This window comes from Oncorhynchus tshawytscha, linkage group LG01 (assembly GCF_018296145.1).
Source record: "Oncorhynchus tshawytscha isolate Ot180627B linkage group LG01, Otsh_v2.0, whole genome shotgun sequence".
In the NCBI taxonomy this organism is placed as follows: Eukaryota; Metazoa; Chordata; class Actinopteri; order Salmoniformes; family Salmonidae; genus Oncorhynchus; species Oncorhynchus tshawytscha.
Window position 1 is genome coordinate 14,488,865 of NC_056429.1, and position 19,530 is coordinate 14,508,394.

Here is a 19,530-nt window from a genome sequence, read left to right on the forward strand (position 1 = left end):
ACTATGCCGTCGCCCTGGTGACAGTGTACTTTGGCAGGGGGGTACATGAGAGGCTGAACAGAAAAGGAAAGTGTGTTTGTCTGTGTGTGTTGAGTGGGTTGTGATTGTTCTTCCATTGGGGCCTGAAAAAAGTGCACGTTCTCATAATACGGAAAGTCCATATAGGAACTATAAATCATATTATAAAGTTTGAATAGTGTAAGACTGACGCTATGCTACCACTTGTCTGCTGACGCTATGCTACTACTTGTCTGCTGACGCTATGCTACCACTTGTCTGCTGACGCTATGCTACCACTTGTCTGCTGACGCTATGCTACCACTTGTCTGCTGACGCTATGCTTGTCATTTGTCACACACACTGAATACACAGGAGACTCCCCAATGACCTGTTGTTGCATGTTCAGAATATTCCCTGATAGTTTTCCAAGAAAACTGAACTTTGTCATGTATCTTCTACCTGGCCTTACTGACACCAAGTCCCACAGAGTGTCACTTTCCAGACAGGCTGGAAAGGAACATAAACAGTAGGACCACCAAAGTGACACACAGTACTTCTCCAAATGCCACATGCCTCTAAATAAATCATATTTGATAAACGAAATGTGTTCATTCAAAATGTTTTTACTACTTTATGATTGGTAAATAAAACTGAACCTACTCAATATTTTGTTTTACTGATTATTAGTAATTTGAGGTAGTGTGCACAGGACAAGCATTCAATATATGTGTAGGACCATTAAGTGTTGTTTGTTTCCAAACACAAATATCTCAATTGTTTTCTTCATCTTTTCTAATCTGAGTGAAGATTGAGATGTAGGGAGTGGATGGGCCCGGGGGACAGACAGAGGGACAGGGGGGTATTAGGGGTCTGGATTGGAGGACGTTGGGTGGGGGTATCATCTTACATCTCCCCCAGGGAAAGCCACATGACCCTGCAGAACGGGTAACGGAGGAAAAAAGATATTGGGCTACGGTCGGAGCACTCAATAAGAACCACATGTAGCAGAGAGGAAGAGGAGGAGGAGAGAGGGAGAGAGGAGGAGGGTGAGGGGGGCAGTAACTAAAGTCTGTCTCTGTGAGAGGAAAGAGAGTGCTGCTCTGAGCTTTCCTCACATTTTCAACAGGCTACGTGGGGGCCAGCATCTAAGAGACGAGGGAGCCCTGGGGGTGTGTGTCTGTGTGGCTAGGTCAGAAAGTGTATGTGCCTTCTCGTCTGAGGGACAAAAGAGGAGTACAGAGATCTGTTCTATAGAAACCTCATCACTGGCCGTTGGGCTCAGGACTGGAAAAGACAGAGAGGTTCTGTCATTCTGTCGGAGGAAGAGGAGCTACACTTGTGATATTTTGATTCCGATAAAGAGGGTCAGAAGAGGAGAAAGGAGACATGTCACATGCTATCCTGAGAAGAAACTCCAGCAAGCAAGGTTTGCAGAACCTCTTGAAGTGAGTAAAAACATGAAACCCGTTTTTGGAGTAGAGATAGTTTGAATAGAGAAAGATAGTTAAGTATGCTGTTTTTCAGGTATGCTCGAGAAAAAAGGTGCTCAACTCTAGTAAATTGAGTCACAGCACTATGTTTGTAGCCTGCTAGAGTCCATTGCGTACCATAGCACAGCATATCGTACACTATACCGTGGTATAACGCAACTTTTAATTGAGGAACCACTGTATGTTAAACCATGCTAAACCATGTAGCCATATATCCCCAGTTCTGGCTAGCCAGCCTCTCTTTAGTGAACATGTTTGTCAGATCGAGCACCAGAGAGGTGGATCAGTGTACTGTAGATGTTGGTCAGAGGTAGATCCCACAGCAGCTTCCACAAATGTTCTCAGAATAGGAGTGCTGATCTAGGATCAGCACACTTTTGCCTTCTATATCATAATGACTAAGAGGGGGGACCTGATCCTAAATCTGCACTCCTACTCTGAGTCGCTTCATGTATACAGACCCCGGGCTTTCTCCTGTTGCTATGATTACAGGATGGGTAATTCAATGTCCACTGCCCTGGGTCTTATCACTGTTGACAACACAACCTGGACAGGGACTGGGACTGAAGTTAATCAAATACCACTACTGACTGTTTCCTGACTGTCTCCTCCTTGAGATTCAATGTCCACATGGGCAGTCTGTGGTTGTATTTGATTAACGTTTATTGAAAAAATATGGATTTCAGCAAACAAAGAAAGGCAAGCAACTTCAGAGGACAAACATAGGACAAACATTTTCCTAATAAAACATTTGTGAAGTATTGACCTTGGGCGAATCGATGTAGTCAGAGCTAGATTTCACAAAGACTAGTCTCGTCTCCAGTGAAGTTGGTGAAGTTCATCAGAAACTTCCTTCACCACGGAGTGGAGTTTTGTCAGCTAGGACTGAAGCAGTGCTTCTGACACCACAGACAGACCTTTACATCAGATCTCCTTGGTTGTTTTTCCTCTCGAAGACTCTGGGTGACAGGGAGGGAGAAAGAGAGAGAGGGACAGAGATAGGGAATAAGAAAGAAAGAAAGAAAGAAAGAAAGAAAGAAAGAAAGAAAGAAAGAAAGAAAGAAAGAAAGAAAGAAAGAAAGAAAGAAAGAAAGAAAGAAAGAAAGAAAGAAAGAAAGAAAGAAAGAAAGAAAGAAAGAAAGAAAGAAAGAAAGAGAGAAAGAGAGAAAGAAAGAAAGAAAGAAAGAAAGAGAGAAAGAGAGAAAGAGAGATGAGATTGGTGCCCCAGGCTTTCGCTTCTGACTGAAACTGAGGCAAATTGGGGCTGTGAACTGTGTCAAAGGTGACAGGGGTGACATGGGCCACTCCCTTGTGAAAAGGGGCTGCTTACGGGTGGTGGCATGTTAGGTATTTCTCTTTATTTGACATTTCCTTTCCCCCAGTGTCACTCTGAGGGAGAGAGCCAGTAGTGAAAGTAAAGTGTAGGTGGTCTGTAAATCGATAGCCTCCATTTAGTGCAGGTCCAGAAATCACTCAACATTCAGATTCAGAGGGTTTAATAGTCACATGGTCAGGGTTGCAGGTGTGATTGCAGGGCACAGTGAAAATCTTAGGCTTCCAGCTTCAACTCGCAGGACTAGTGAAATAAAATAATGAAAATGGTAATAAACAATAGAAATAGAAATATCACTATAACATGAAGGGGGGCAATTACACAATTAAAATACGAGAGACATGAAATAACATAGATTCCATCTATCGAGACCCATTTCAGTCTAATTTCCAAACAGCAGATCAGTCGATCCAGAGCCTTCCCTGATTGATCAAACACAGAACACTGTTTGGGAAAGGGACCTTAAGACACTTCAACTGTCATGATTAACAAAAGAATAAGTGAAAGAGAGTAAATGAATGCAGAATTCAGTCTTCACTGAGAATTGTCTATTCAGAGTGTTCCAGTTTTGTCAATGGGAGAAGAAAGACAGGCTTGAGGATTTCCGGTGGAGCAGGGCAGGTGTGGTTTATGAAACAGCTGAGAGTTGAGGCTTAGGCACTTAGGCTGCTCAGAGGGTGTGGAAAGTTAGGAGGTGGGAAGAAGGCACTTCATCCAATGTCTTTAGGGAACATAAATACTATACAGCCAGGCCTGGGGGGAGCATCAAAACTGTGTTCCCACGAGACACTTGGGCTAATCCTCAGTGCAGATGTTCCCACTGGGAAAGTGGGGAGAGATGGATGACATCAGCTTCAGACAGACACATCTCCATCCCAACCTTAGTGTCAGATAATTCCAAACCTCTCACACGCTTGTCTACATGTTCTGTTGCCCAATATCTTTTATCAAGTGAGTCCCATCCCATCATTAGAAAGTATATGACAATGCCAAACCCTTGGAAGTGTTTATTATTTGTTTACTATGTACTATTATTATTATTTGTTATTATTATTATTTGTTATTTGTACTACTATTTATTACTTGTTTAATATGGTTTACAGTTAGTTCATGATCCTTCATCCTCTTGATTAAATGTTATGTTGCCTCAGATTTACTATTAAGTGAGTCAGAAATACTGATGTTAGAAGCCAAACAGACTCAAATTTGAGTCTTATTGTTGGTGAAAAGCACCCTTACACTAAGCAGTGAAACTGTCCCAAACTTCAGCTTCTACCAAGAGGAGGTATTCACAGTAAAACCACATTAAAACCTCCAAGAGCGCTGTGTCGATACCAATAAAAGCAAACAGAACACAAATGGAAACAATCTCAGAAAAAGCAGTGGCCTCTAAACACGTTTTATCTGATGTTGTGACATTCATCAGAATGGGTCAAGGAAAGAATGTGAGGTGGATCTGTTTTGAATGAAGTCAGAGAAAGACATATATAGAGACAGAGAGAGAGAGAGAAACATGGAGAGAGAAAGAGAGTGAGAGAGATGGAGTGAGAAAGAGAGGGTGAGAGAGTGAGAGCGAGAAAGAGAGAAAGAGACAGAGCTTTTCTCTTTTCCGTCTTCCTCATCTCTGATCCTCCATCACTCAGAGGTTTGTGATGAGATCATTCACAAGGCATCCAGAGAAGCGTCAAGCAGGGGAAGCCTGTCTGTTTTGTGCACCCTTCTGCTAGCCTGCATTAAAGCAGACACACTCATACTACAGACCCACCCCACCTTGGCCTGCTCACCCCTATGCTAGCCTTCGTCTATATTGTCTATATGTAGACTATGTGTAAATGTATATTTTGTCTATTGCAGGCAGTACTATTTCGCAAAGATAAATTCTGGGTATATTAAAATGTCCTTGACGAATAAAGGCAATTCTGATTCTGATCAATACAGGCACATTAATACTACAGATCCACCCACCTCAGCCTGTGACCTCGGTGGACTAGGTGTTCTCTCTGTTTTACGATAGAGACAGAGGAATGTGGTGGGCTTTGCCAGTTGAGTGAAAAGGCAATGAACTCTGACTATGTCCCAAATGGCACCCTGTTCCCTATATAGTAAACTGTTTGACCAAGGTTCTCCGTTGCCCTTGCCCTGGTGTGCCTTACCAAAGGTTGTCGGCTTTTGGAGGGAAACAGGGGAGAGCAAACACCCAGGTGTTTCCCTCTCCAGAGATCACTCTCTTTAGAGCAGGAAGGGAAAGAGGTGATAGACAGACTGGCTTTCTGATGGTTATCTCTCCTGCCTTGGTCAGTTAAGATCCTATAGGATAAGATAGACTCAGTGGTGGATGGATTTTATCTCTATCGGTCTCACCATGGACTTAAAACCATCAAATCCAACACAGTGAGATAAGATGAAGTGCAAATGGATTCACCAGACCTGCTCATTGAACAGCTGTATTAGGGTATTCCATGCAGTTGAGACCAACGCCGCATTAAGACGCTTTATGTTGGTGGTTTGCTTTATTTTGTCAGTTACCTGTGTGTAATGAGCTTTGACTAAAGCCCGTAGGTAAACAAACCAAAAGGACCCTGGTGTTCCCAGACTGTAGTAAATGAGCTGTGCTCCATTTGGGCTCTGCACGGGGGGCCAGTCGAGAGCCATAACATGGCGATTAGTGATTACTCTCTACTCTACTGGCTTACAGGGGGAGCCCAGGCAGGCCTGTGTCCATGGCAGCCAGAGGAGGCTAGTGGGATGAGCTGTAGGAGGACAGGCTCATTGTAATGGCTGGAATGGAATAAATGGAACAGTAAAACTTCGTTTCCCTGTTTTATGTGTTTGATACCGTTCCATTTATTCAATTCCAGCCATGACAATGAGCCCGTCCTCCTATATCTCCTCTCACCAGCTTCCTCTGATGGCAATGCAGTCAGATTGCCTGGCAGTCACCTCCATGGTCATCGTTCATCCTCCCCAGGTGGCCGTGTGTAAACGTCTGCCATAAACATGTTGCGTTTCACTAAAAATGACCAGCCATTTTGGAATGACTGGAAAGTGTCATGATGATGTGGCATTCATAGTAGGCTTTCATTCGTTTGAGTAGAGACACATAAGGCTACAGCTGACTTGGTTTTAATCTGTAGTTCAAGTTAGTTCATGGCAGTGTGAATTGGCAAAAGCTCCTCTCAGTTAGTGACTTGTTCACTCGATTCTTGGAAAAGTAATCTCCTCAGTATCGTCAACAACATAGTATTGTGTCTGGCTGATGTAATGGCGTCCACATAGCAACTGTTCTAACTTGTTTCATGACAACCATGACATCATCCTGGACATTTTTCACAGCACCCTCTCTTCAGTGTCTGTCTGTTTGGCTTTTAATAGAGGAAGGAAAGCATGTTATTATATAATCGTTCAGCGAGTAGCGAAGAGCTAAACAAGTGTTCTGAACCTTTCTAACTTTAAGATAATAATGACTGTGGTTTCCTGTGAAATACTTACTTTCTTACCTAATGCATCTCTAGTCAAATATTACGTACAATGGTCAAGCAAAGGGTGTGTGTGTGTGTGTGTGTGTGTATACATGTAAATGCTACACAACAGAAGGAATATATGGCTCTGTCATAATTTTGGCTCAAATTTTCACAGTGTGGCAGGAAACTCAGTGTGTCACAGTGAGATGTTAGGGGTCACCTCTCTTCCTGTACTCCATTGATCTTTGTGATCTCCGGGTGGCCAGTCAATCATCTTTAACAGCCAGGTGTCAAACCTAACAAGGGAGTCAGAGATGGAGAATGAACTACCAGAGGGGTTCACATTTTGTTCCACAATCATTCCAACCCTCAGTGCATTTGAAGGCTTTATTGCTGGGGTAGATCATATCATTAACTTCCAGAGCAAAATTCACTCGGGCTGCCTGCAACCCACACTTTGCTAACCAAACACAGTACATTATCATGAAACATGGTTATTGCTTGTGATCCCTGTTTAGACCGCTGTTTAGACCGTCAAACTTCTCCCAATTTCTGAACATCCAGTCTGAAACCCAAGAGTGGCCTTTTTCTGTTAAGTTTGTTGGTGGCCTATGCTCTAGGAGGAATAAAATCCCTCAGTAAGTAAGATTTGGTATGGTCCCTCAGATCCTCAAGAAGTTCTACAGCTGCACCATCGAGAGCATCTTGACTGGCTGCATCACCGCCTGGTATGGCAACTGCACCGCCCTTGACTACAGAGGGTGGTGGGGATGGCCCAGTACAGAGCCTTCAGAAAGTATTCATACCCTTTGACTTTGTCCACATTTTGTTGTGTTACAGCCTGACTTTCAAATGGATTCAATTGAGACTTTGTGTCACTGACCTACACACAAAACAGATATTGAATATCCCTTTGAGCATGGCAAAGTGATTCATTACACTTTGGATGGTGTATTAATACACCAAGTCACTACAAAGATACAGGCGCCCTTCCTAACTCAGTTGCCGGAGACGAAGGTACTCAGGGATTTCATCATGGTGACTTTACAACAGTTACAGAGTTTAATGGCTGTGATAGGAGAAAACTGAGGATGGATCAACAATATTGTAGTTACTCCACAATACTAACCTAATTGAAAAGAAGGAAGCTTGTACAGGATATATATTCCAAAACTGTAAAGCCCTAAAGTAAACCTGAAAAAAATGTGGCAAAGAAATTAACTTTATGTCCTGATACAAAGCATTGTTTATGGCAAATCCAAAAAGAACACACAACTGAGTACCCCTCTTCATATTTTCAAACACGTGGTGGCTGCATCAGGCTATGGTTCTGCTTGTCATAAGTTTATTTGGGCGGATAAAAATAAAGCACAGGTAAAATCCTAGAGGAAAACCTGGTTCAGTCTGCTTTCCACCAGACACCGGGAGACAAATGAATCTTCCAGCAGGACAACAACCTAAAACACAAGGCCAAATATACCCTGGAGTGGAGTTGCTTACCAAGATGACATTGAATGTTCCTGGCTGACCTAGTTATAGTTTTGACTTAAATCAGCTTGAAAATATATGGCAAGACTTGAAAATGGCTGTCTAGCAATGATCAACAACCAATTTGACAGAGCTTGAAGAATTTTTGCAAATATGGTACAATTCAGGTGTGCAAAGCTCTCAGAAACTTTCCAGAAAAACTCACAGCAAGTAATCACTGCCAAATGTGACTGTGTTTTCTCATGTGTTTTTCACTTTCTTACTTAACTCTGCATTGTTGGGAAAGAGCTTGTAAGTAAGCATTTCACTGTATTCGGTGCATGTGATAAATAAAATGTGATTTGATAAGTAAATATGTCTGTCAGAAAGGTGAAGCATCTGGCAGTTCCCACTCCAAGAACTCTGCTAATCACACTCCCCTGTGACACACAACACCGACCCATCTGGTCTGGAGAGGCAGTTGTCTGTTTGTTTTCAGTTTTGTGTGGAGACAACAGTGGCATGCTCAGGCTTGCTCTAGTGTGAATTCACAAAGGGGAAAAACAGCCCCAAATAAATCCACTTAACAGTCTAACTGTCGGGATCTGTCTCTTTGGCCCTGCGGCTTTTGAACATTATTTAGAGGAAGTCGAGATTAGATGTCGTTACAATTGTCAGGAAAGGCAACATAAGCCCCAATGTAAACCAGATTCTTTGGCGTGTCTTTCCTCACTGCTATTCCCCCCCCACCTCCCACGGTTGCAGATCCAGAAGACAAACGGGGTGGGAAAATGGGTCTCTTAGATTAGGTTTAAACAAGGACAGATTTAGACAGTGAATGAAAGAGGATGACAAAGAAAGAAAGGCCATCGATAATCCAGTCACCAACAGATTAATGACATCATCGTCTGAGTCAAGACGTTTGACTAGTGCCAAGAATGAGATAATCCCATAATGCAAATGAAAGGAAAAAGAATGATATGTATAAGAAGTTAAGTCCGACTGCCACATCCTCTAAAACCATACCAAATGGGATGGTGTGCCTGCGTTCTTGTCTCCACAATGGTTGTGTTGTGTCAACATTTTTGAGGAGACAAAGTCAAAAATGATCCTTTGTTTCTCAATTGACATATCAAATGAGTTATACATCAGTTTTTCAACCCGTCCGTGAAGTCGCCTTTGTGAAACCATGACAATACTTCCTGGTTCATCCATCAGTCAGTGGTGTTGGGCACTTGGTTATCAGCTCATTTTCCCCTGGCCACCAGTTCTGATTGTGAAGGAAACCAACATTGAAAATAGTGGAACGTATCTGGGTAACCTAGATCCAGCTGTGCTCTGACCCTTTCACCCCCCCCCCCTTTCCCTTTCACAAAAAACCCTGTGATTAGCGGTGGGGGTGTGGTTTTACGGACCATCCCACCTACATGGACCTTTATATGGGGTGTTGTGAAAGGGAGAGTCACTGAAGCAGATGGCCTCAGGTGGTGGTAACACAAACGCCCCGGGGCCTGGGACACATTAGGGCCCTATTAGTGACCTGAGACTGCCTTAATTGACCCAGAAGCCGAATGCATGTGAGTGTTGTCATTTGACACCCTGACACACAGATGGAACCTATTGACCAGGCAGTTCTCCTGCATTCACCCTTATAGGCTCATACCATGGCCCTCGCTGGCTACACAGCAGAGACGTACCGCAGACAAGTCTGTAAGTGCTGTAAACTATCTGGTCATTACATTGAAAAATAGATGTCTTGAACTTCCTACATTTACTCTGAGGCTAGTACCATGACCCCTTCGTTACAAAACAGATAAACAGTACAGCCGACAAGTCCATAAGTGCTGTGGAATCTGCTCTTCATAAATACAGAAAACTAGATGTCATGCACTTCCAGGAAACATTTAAATGTCTACATTAGTGAGGATGCACTCTGAACCCTTTTTGAATCCCAAGGGGAGTTTGGTTTGGTCTGACGTGGATAAAGTGGTTTACACTGTTGTGATAAATGTGTTGTTGCAGTAAAATGCAAACATGAGTAGAACCACATGTGTGTGTATGTTTACTAGTGAGATAAACACAGGGGGATGCAGTAGAATTTCCGATGTTCTGTTGGGATGTCATTGCTCATCCGTGACGAGCTGAATGCTAGGAGGTCTGAGGCAGATGTTCTCCTGGCATTCTCCCTTCTCCAGGAATTAACAGGCCATTGTTTAGAAACATCTTCTTGGGAGAGCCCAGGACAATGACTCATGGGATCCAACCATGTCGGGCACAAAAAACTCAAAGACACATAGGGGTGAAAAGCATTTCTCAGTAAGGTTCTAAAGCTATAGTCTGGGATTTTGAAAGCTGTTCAATGGTCATTACAATTCTTACTATATTTCTTCCTTAGCCTCATCTCTCAAGTGGAGGTGACCCATTTTGTTATTTTACAAATCACAGACTGTAGCTTTAAACAAATATCTTCACCCCGTCTCTCGCCCCACAGAATAACCACCCAGAGGAGCGTGGAGGATGCAGAGGAGGTGGAGCGAGAGCGTCGGCGGAGGGCCCGGGAATCCTTCCGCAGTATGGGCAGCAGCAGTACCTTGGGCCCTGGAGGCCCCTCACTGGACAATGGGGCCTTGGCGGAGGATGGCCTGTAAGTACCCAAGTACTATACTATGACTCATCAAGCATGATAATGGTGTTATTGAACCTTGTAGATCAGGCATGACTCATCTCCTATCATCCCTGTCCCACAACCAAACATTACTCACTGACCCACCAGGGTTGGGCTGAATTCGAAGTGAAGACAGTCAATTCAGGAAACAAACTAAAATTACAATTCAATTATCAAAAAAATTGCATTTATATTCAATGTCTTCTCAATAAACTGAAAAGTAGAAATGATTTATGTCAAAATTATTTACATTTCTGAATGTTAAATTCAAATCACTTCTTAATAAATTGTCTGCCTTCAATTTGAATGGAGCCCAACCTTGTGACCCACTCATTCATGTCACATCTCCCACATCCAAACTACAGTTTCTCTATTATGTTTTGTCTTGTGCTGAAGCAGCTGATATAATGATTTATATGAAGGGCTGTTTGTCAGATTTCCTGGCTGTGGAGCCAGGTAGTGTAGTGGTTAAGAGTGTTGGGCCAGTAATTGAATGGTCAGTGGTTCAATTCCTGAGCTGACTAGGTGAAGAATCTGTCAATGTACCCCTTGAGCAAGGCTCTTAACCCTAAATGCTTATGTAATTTGCTCTGGATAAGAGTATCTGCTAAATTACTCAAATGCAATAATACCATGGGAGTTCTACTGGGATAGTTACTTCCCCTTGTTTGCTATACATTCAGTTGTTTATGGGTTTGCTCCACTATCCTGAGGATGTGTGGTTACAAAAAAAACAAATATTTCCACTAATCTCCACATGCCTCATTTTCTCTCTCTCTCTCTCCTGCTCTCTCGTTTAGCCATCTCTCTCGCTCTCTCCCTCTCTCTTTCTCTCCCTCACATGCTCATTCTCTCACTCTATTCTCTCTCTCTCTCTCTCTACCTTACTGGTTGATTCACTCTCTCCATGCAAAGAAGAACACACAGCTGCATTTCTCATTACAGCAGCTCGGAAGAATGTTTACGACAGAGCGTCTTGGGAAACTACTACTACCATGGCCTTTAACTGCCACACGTTCTCCAACGGGGAGAAGAAAGAACAAAAACAGCCCTAGATCATGACAATGCCTCCACGTTTTTAAACCGTAATGAGTGACTTGACATGAGGTAAAGTCACTACACTCAGTGTAGTCTGTCATTTTGGATTGATCATAAAACAGGCATAGTAACATTTTCAAACTGTTTCAAGGACTCCCTGTTTCCTCTTTATCCCTAAGGGGGATAAATTATAAATGATACAGTCGAATAATAGTTCAGAAGACCAAACATCAAAACAACCGTGAACACTGGTTTGGGGTTTGCTGTTATTTGATCTCTGTGTCGTTGACTGTGTACTGCTCTCTCAACAATGTAATTGCCAGCCGAGATTCAGACCAGGTTCCTTCCTCTTTGTTTTCAAAGTCATTACAGTAACATGACATTTCAGAGCCATTACACAAATATTCCTTTCCAACAGGTGCCTGTGGTTTGTTACCAGAGAGCTTTTGGTGTCAGAACTAACCACTTCATAACAACATCTTCATGACTAAACACCTGAAGAATCCAACCACCACAATTACTGCTCATTATTCCTAATTGTCCATTAAATATATGTTAATATATATATATAAACTACCATCTGGAAACATCAATTTACTTTAGTAGCTAACCTACTTAATTATAATTGGAATGCCTGGAGGGAGCATTACGTTCAGCCAGCTCCTGCAAAGATGAAACAGACTTTCATTTCAGGACTGTTTTAATGAATGGAGGGTTAAGAAAATAGAGAGAGAGAGAGAGGGAGAGAGAGAGAGAGAGAGAAAGAGAGAGAGAAAGAGAAAGAGAGAGAGAAAGAGAGAGAGAGAGAGAGAGAAAGAGAGAGAGAAAGAGAGAAAGAGAGAGAGAGAGAGAGAGAAAGAGAGAGAGAGAGAGAAAGAGAGACAAAGAGAGAGAGAGAGGTGCGCTGCTAATCTGTTCTTCGTTAAAGATAGAATTCTTTACTCTACCTGGTAATTGATAGAAGGTTCATGGTTTTGTTCAGCCAGGTGCAGATGTTCGGACTAACCTGTGAAGTTTAAACCTCTTATGGCTGCGATCCCCGTACAGGGATCAACATCAGTGGAAATTTCAGAGTGACAACTAAAAATACAACGTCATAACATTAAACATTCTTGAAAATGCAAGTGTCTTACACCCTTCAAAAGATTAGGATCTTGGTAGTCAAACTACGTTTTTCGATTTAAAATATCTATTACAGAGAACAAATACCATGCTTTTGTTTGAGAAGAGCGATCAACAAGGTGAAGGTAAAATTGTGACTTACATTCTGATATCTTTCTCTTATTTCTCTTCCTGAGGGTCCCAGTGATCAAATGAAGTGCCGTTTTCTTTTGATAAAATCCATTTTTATAGCCTAAAACAAAACATTTTGTAAACCGTTTGTGTCGTGAATTCCATCTCTATCAATGGAATTTGACGTAATTACACACACTAAACAATCGTTTATCTAGTCATAGTTGGTTTCAGTGCAATCATCTGAATGTTTGCAACACAGCCAAACTTGATTGTTTTTTTTTGCCTGGAGTATTGACCAAAGTGAACTGATTTGAAGACAACGAGCAATGACTTCATTGCGCACCAATAATATCAGCGAAGCTTCGTTGATTGACTGTATTTCTGCCCAATGACCACTGATCTTCTTGAAATCTAGCTGGGTAGATAGCCAATGAGCTAAGGTAAAACGCCAGTATGTGATGGTTATGGGTTGGACCACCATCCCTTGTTTGTAAACGCACGTGTAACAAACTTAATTCTCGCCATTGACCACAGGTCACGCTTATTACGCACAGCAGCGTTTTGGAAAGTAGTATTTTGGAAAGTGTTTTTTCAACGATTTCATTGAAGACATCATGGCGAATAAATCAGGAAAAGCGAAGTCCAAGTCTAAGTATACAGATTTGCACCAGATTATAGAAGAGATTGATCGGGAAAGTGAGACAGATTTTTTGTTTGAGGAATCTTTGAGTGTTATGATTCAAACATTGAGGAGCTGTTTCTGCAAGGACAGGACGTACTTCTGGACGGGTAAGTGCTAATGCCGTTTTATGAAATAAATATATTTTTTGCAATTTGCAATGCCCCCTCTACTCCTGCCTCCAGTGGTGTTCATATGCCACAGTTCATTACTGCAGGTATGACTGTGCCTCAGGGCCAAAAGGGCACAGCATGGAGGCGTCGTTGTGTTCTGTGTCGCATGAAGTCCCCCATCACCTGCACCACTTGTTCAGTTTGCCTCTGCTTTACATCAGAAAGAGACTGCTATGGGACATGGCACAGGCAGCAAAATATTGTGTAGAGGATTTCCAAACGGTCTACCCCTGTTTTTAAAAAATATTTTAAAAATAATATATTTTTAAAAATGTTTATATATTTTTGTTGTGTGTTAGAATTTCTTTTTGATATGTTGTATATAGTTATTTGCACTGTTGTACATAGTTATAGGTCATTTCACCAATTCGGCCACTTGGGTACATTTGGGCAACTTGTGTGCGACACCTGGGTGACTTCATGCTAAATGTCATGTAGCTCACCCATTCCTGAAGTTATCAGTCTGAAACTTTGCACACCTACATTTGCCCTCTTGTGTTATCCATCAAAATTATCTCCAGCATCCTATCTGACTGTGATAAAAAACAGAAAATGTATGCTCTTTCTTTCTCTTTTCTTCCACCAGATCTACTGTGTTATAATCTCCTACATTCAATTAACATTTCCACAAACTTCAGAATGTTTCCATTCAAATGATACCAAGAATATGCATATCCTTGCCTCTGGGGCTGAGCTACAGGCAGTTAGATTAGGGTATGTCTTCAGGTGGAAATTGAGAACAAGGGATGCAGCCATAAACAGTGAAATAGTCTGTGGTAAACAAGTAAATGTCCTGTGATCGTGTTGTATGAAAGCATGTTGTATGAAAGCACGACACTGTGTTAGTCTAGAGGCAGGTGTTGTGGTGAGGACAGAAAGGATGTGTGGTGATGAATGGGCACTCGACATGTCTTCTGTTCTGTATGGACCACAGCCACGTCAATATTGACCAACTTCTGGGAACGGGAGGACAGTGGTCACTGCTGCACTTTCAATAATGTGGTCATCAAAACATGTGGGTAGGACAAGAGGATTTTTCTGCTTTTTCCACCAGCAAATGACTTCAAAACGTGGTAATGGCTTTTTTAACAAATCAAAAACTGAAAAATTGGGCGTGCAAGATTATTCAGCCCCCTTAAGTTAATACTTAATACTGGATTGTATTTATCATCATTAGTCATTTAGGTCAACATTGGATCATTCAGAGATCCTCACTGAACTTCTGGAGAGAGTTTGCTGCACTGAAAGTAAAGGGGCTGAATAATTTTGCACGCCCAATTTTTCAGTTTTTGATTTGTTAAAAAAGTTTGAAATATCCAATAAATGTCGTTCCACTTCATGATTGTGTCCCACTTGTTGTTGATTCTTCACAAAAAAATACAGTTTTATATCTTTATGTTTGAAGCCTGAAATGTGGCAAAAGGTCGCAAAGTTCAAGGGGGCCGAATACTTTCGCAAGGCACTGTATATGTCACCCTTTTGTCAACTTGTCCGCTAATAACATTCCAGTGAGAAACTATAAACACAGGAGAGGAGAGCTGTTAGTGGCCTGTGTTTACTCAGCATAGGGCTTTACCGCTCAGTAATGTGACTGAGTCAGTAATACAGTACCTACATGTTTCAAGCAGACCGTCATAGTCCCTGTGCCCAAGAACGCCAAAGTAACCTGTCTAAATCACTACCACCCCGTAGCACTCATGTCAGTAGACATGAAGTGCTTTGAAAGGCTGGTCATGGCTCACATCAACACCATCATCCCAGAAACGCTAGACCCACTAGACTTTGCAGGATCAACAGATTTCCCACCTGGACAAAAGGAACACCTACATGAGAATGCTGTTAGTTGACTACAGCTCAGCGTTCAACACCATCGTGCCCTCAAAGCTCATCACTAAGCGAAGGACTATACACCTCCCTCTGCAAATGGATCCTGGACTTCCTGACGGGCTGCCCCCAGGTGATAAGGGTTGGCAACCCCACATCTGCCACGCTGATCCTCAACACGAGGGCCCCTCAGGGGTGCCTGCTTAATCCCCTCCTGTACTCCTTGTTCACCCATGACTGCGTGGCTACACATAACTCCAACACCATCATTAAGTTTCCTGACGACACAACGGTGGTAGGCCTGATCACTGACAACGATGAGACAGCCTACAGGGAGGAGGTCAGAGACCTGGCAGTGTGGTGCCAGGACAACAACCTCTACCTCAATGTGAGCAAGACAAAGGAGCTGATCGTGGACAACAGGAAAAGGAGAGCTGAGCACACCCCCATTCACATCGACGGGGCTGTAGTGGAACGGGTCGAGAGCTTCAAGTTCCTTTGTGTCCACATCGTCAACAAACTGTGATGGTCCAAACACCCCCAAAAAGTTTTGAAAAGGGCATGGACAACGCCTATTCCCCCTCAGGAGACTGAAAACATCTGGGTCCTCAAATCCTCCAAATGTTCAACAGCTGCACCATCAAGAGCATCCTAACCTGTTGCATCACTGCTTGGTATAGCAACTGCTCGGCATCCGACCACAAGGCGCTACAGAGGGTAGTGCGTATGGCCCAGTACATCACTGGCGCCAAGCTTCCTGCCATCCAGGACCTCTATACCAGGCGGTGTCAGAGGTAGGCCCTAAAAAGACTCCATCCAAGTCATAGACTGTTCTCTTTGCTACTGCACGGCAAGCAGTACTGGAGTACCAAATCTGGGACCAAAAGGCTCCTTAACAGGTTTTACCTCCAAGCCATAAGACTGCTGAACAGTTTATCAAATGGCTACTATTTGCATTGATCTCCTTTTTACACTGCTGCTACTTGCTGTTTATTATCTATGCATAGTCACCTTACCCTTACCTACATGTACATGTATTACCCTTGATAGAAACAAGAATTGAGTTTATTTGTTATAATTAATTGGTATTTGATTTAAAAGGTGATTGAATTGCTCCCATACTATAATGTTGTTAATGCATTTCTTCTGAAGAAATATTTCTTTAATGTATAAGTGAATAGGTTGGTTTACTTTTAAGTTTATGTTTTGACTAATAAAGTCGCTTGTTAAGCTGTGGCCAATGGGAGAGTTGACCTGGATATAATGGGAGGCCTGGGGGAAAAGAGAGGGAGAGAGACATTGAGAAAAGGATGAACGTTACATTATGACCGTTGGTGAAGAAAAATGATAAAAGAAGATGATAAAAATAGAACCAAACCCATACCTACTGAGTTTTGAAGGGATTTTATAAGAGAGTTGTTATAATTTTGTTAAGAAAGACTTAGTAAAGACAGAAGCTACTGTCTCATCATGGAGGTATTGGACAGCCTTGAGGTTAGCCTAGCATCGTGTGAAACCAAATGAGAATTGCTTGGGAAAGATTAACCAGTTCATGTTCCCATGGGATATCGGTTACTGCTAAAAGAGTACTGTCTGCATTGATAGCTATGCTTGCTGTGGATCTTGTGAGGAAACCTGCAAGGAACTGCCATACTTCACTGAGGGAATATCCACGAGTAGTGAGTAACCACAACGGTGGGGAGCTTCTGGACTTTATGTGTGTCTCGATTTTTTGAGCTCCAACGCGCGCCAACGTGTTAAGCAAGCTTGAAATAATTTGGACATGGGTTGTGCACGACTCATTGGGGTTTATTATTTTATTTTTATTTTGATGTGGTGCTTTGAAAATGTAATAATACACATCTTGAACCTTGTGTATTTTGCCTTGGTGGGGTCATTTACTGTTTCAATTTAATTTAATGCATGGGAAAGCATATCCTTATACAATAACAAAAATCTATAATCATTCCATCCGAAGTTAACACCCTATTTGGTACCCCCTGTATATTGCCTCGTTATTGTTATTTGATTGTGTTACTTTGTATTTGATATATTATAGTGTATTTGTTTTATTTAAATTGGTTTTGTATATATTATCTTGCTTACAAAAAAACCTGCATTGTAGTTTAAGGGCTTGTCAGTAAACCTTTCACACTAAGGTCTTCACCTTCACAATAACATTTGATTTGAGTTTGGTGCTCTGTCCGAAAATGGCACCCTATCCCCTATAAAGTGCACTACTTTGACCACAGTGCTATGAGTGTACATTGTAGGGAAAAGGTTCAATATCAGACGCAGCCTTGGTCTCACAGCATTTCTCAACATGCCTCAGATGTTGAGTTATAGAATAGGAGAGAGGAGATGACTGTAAAACTCACAGTTATCCACCTATTTTACCAAATAGGATTCCTACCATGGTCCTCACATTACTGTCTACCATGGTCCCCAGATTACTGTCTACCATGTTCCTCAATACTGTCTACCATGTTCCCAGATGACTGTCTACCATATTCCTCACAATACTATCTACCATGGTCCCCATATTACTGTCTACCATATTCCTCACAATACTGTCTACTATGGTCCCCAGATTACTGTTTATCATGGTCCCCACATTACAGCCTAGCATGGTCCCCAGATTACTGTCTACCATGGTCCTCACAATACTGTCTACAATGGTCACCACATTACTGTTTACTGCTAAAAGAACCCAGGGCTGATTCAGTGTTCCTGCCAGCTCTAATCTCAGTTAATGTTGTTCTTACTTCAGCCTACAGTTCCTCACCACTCCTCTCCCAACCCAAGTGTTTATTTGGTGAAATCAGGTGTCAACGGCCTACCATCTCACCACACACACGCGCACACACACATACACATGTTAGCTTGCGACAGTGGCTGTAGAGGAGAAACAACAACACCAGAGCCAGTCTACAAGCTGTTCCAGCTGTTTCCCTGTGTTGTGTGTGTTTCGATCTGTGCCTGATGATGTTCATAGACAGGCTCAGCAGCAGCTCCACTCGCTGGGCTGCTGGGAGATGGCTTTGTTAGCTGTGTGTGAGCCACGTCCGCTCTCACCGACACTGTAGTTGACATATACTGTAGACTTTACTATAGAACCCATGTTTTACACGTGTAATAAAACCCATGTTAGCATTTAGTTGGACAGTGTATACCATGTACATAATAATACAACTAATAAAACTAATGTTTGACACATACTATAAATCAAATCAAATCCAATTTTATTTGTCACATACACATGGTTAGCAGATGTTAATGCGAGTGTAGCGAAATGCTTGTGCTTCTAGTTCTGACAATGCAGTAATAACCAACAAGTAATCTAACTAACAATTCCAAAACTACTGTCTTATACACAGTGTAAGGGGATAAAGAATATGTACATAAGGATATATGAGTGAGTGATGGTACAGAGCAGCATAGGCAAGATACAGTAGATGATATTGAGTACAGTATATACATATGAGATGAGTATGTAAACAAAGTGGAATAGTTAAAGTGGCTAGTGATACATGTATTACATAAGGATGCAGTCGATGATATAGAGTACAGTGTATACGTATGCATATGAGATGAATAATGTAGGGTAAGTAACATTATATAAGGTAGCATTGTTTAAAGTGGCTAGTGATATATTTACATCATTTCCCATCAATTCCCATTATTAAAGTGGCTGGAGTTGAGTCAGTGTCATTGTCAGTGTGTTGGCAGCAGCCACTCAATGTTAGTGGTGGCTGTTTAACAGTCTGATGGCCTTGAGATAGAAGCTGTTTTTCAGTCTCTCGGTCCCAGCTTTGATGCACCTGTACTGACCTCGCCTTCTGGATGATAGGCAGTGGCTCGGGTGGTTGATGTCCTTGATGATCTTTATGGCCTTCCTGTAACATCGGGTGGTGTAGGTGTCCCGGAGGGAAGGTAGTTTGCCCCCGGTGATGCGTTGTGCAGACCTCACTACCCTCTGGAGAGCCTTACGGTTGAGGGCGGAGCAGTTGCCGTACCAGGCGGTGATACAGCCCGCCAGGATGCTCTCGATTGTGCATCTGTAGAAGTTTGTGAGTGCTTTTGGTGACAAGCCAAATTTCTTCAGCATCCTGAGGTTGAAGAGGCGCTGCTGCGCCTTCTTCACGATGCTGTCTGTGTGAGTGG

General features: G+C 42.4%; 1 protein-coding gene across 7 annotated transcripts in view; it reads left to right on the forward strand.

The window, feature by feature from the left end:
* Positions 1-1,045: 1,045 nt before the first annotated feature.
* Positions 1,046-19,530, forward strand: part of LOC112223636 (non-muscle caldesmon) — a 44,723-nt gene continuing 26,238 nt past the window's right edge. For 2 of the 7 annotated variants that reach the window (XR_006079034.1, XR_002949381.2), the window contains exons 1-2: positions 1,046-1,445; positions 10,243-10,395. Coding sequence is in view for 4 of the 7 variants with exons in the window: in XM_024386769.2 (XP_024242537.1) it covers positions 1,387-1,445; positions 10,243-10,395 (212 nt within the window). In the remaining 3 variants the exon portion in view is untranslated. The remainder of the gene's footprint in view (positions 1,446-10,242; positions 10,396-19,530) is intronic. The other 5 variants (XM_024386769.2, XM_024386937.2, XR_006079048.1 and 2 more) reach the window with 4 other exon arrangements.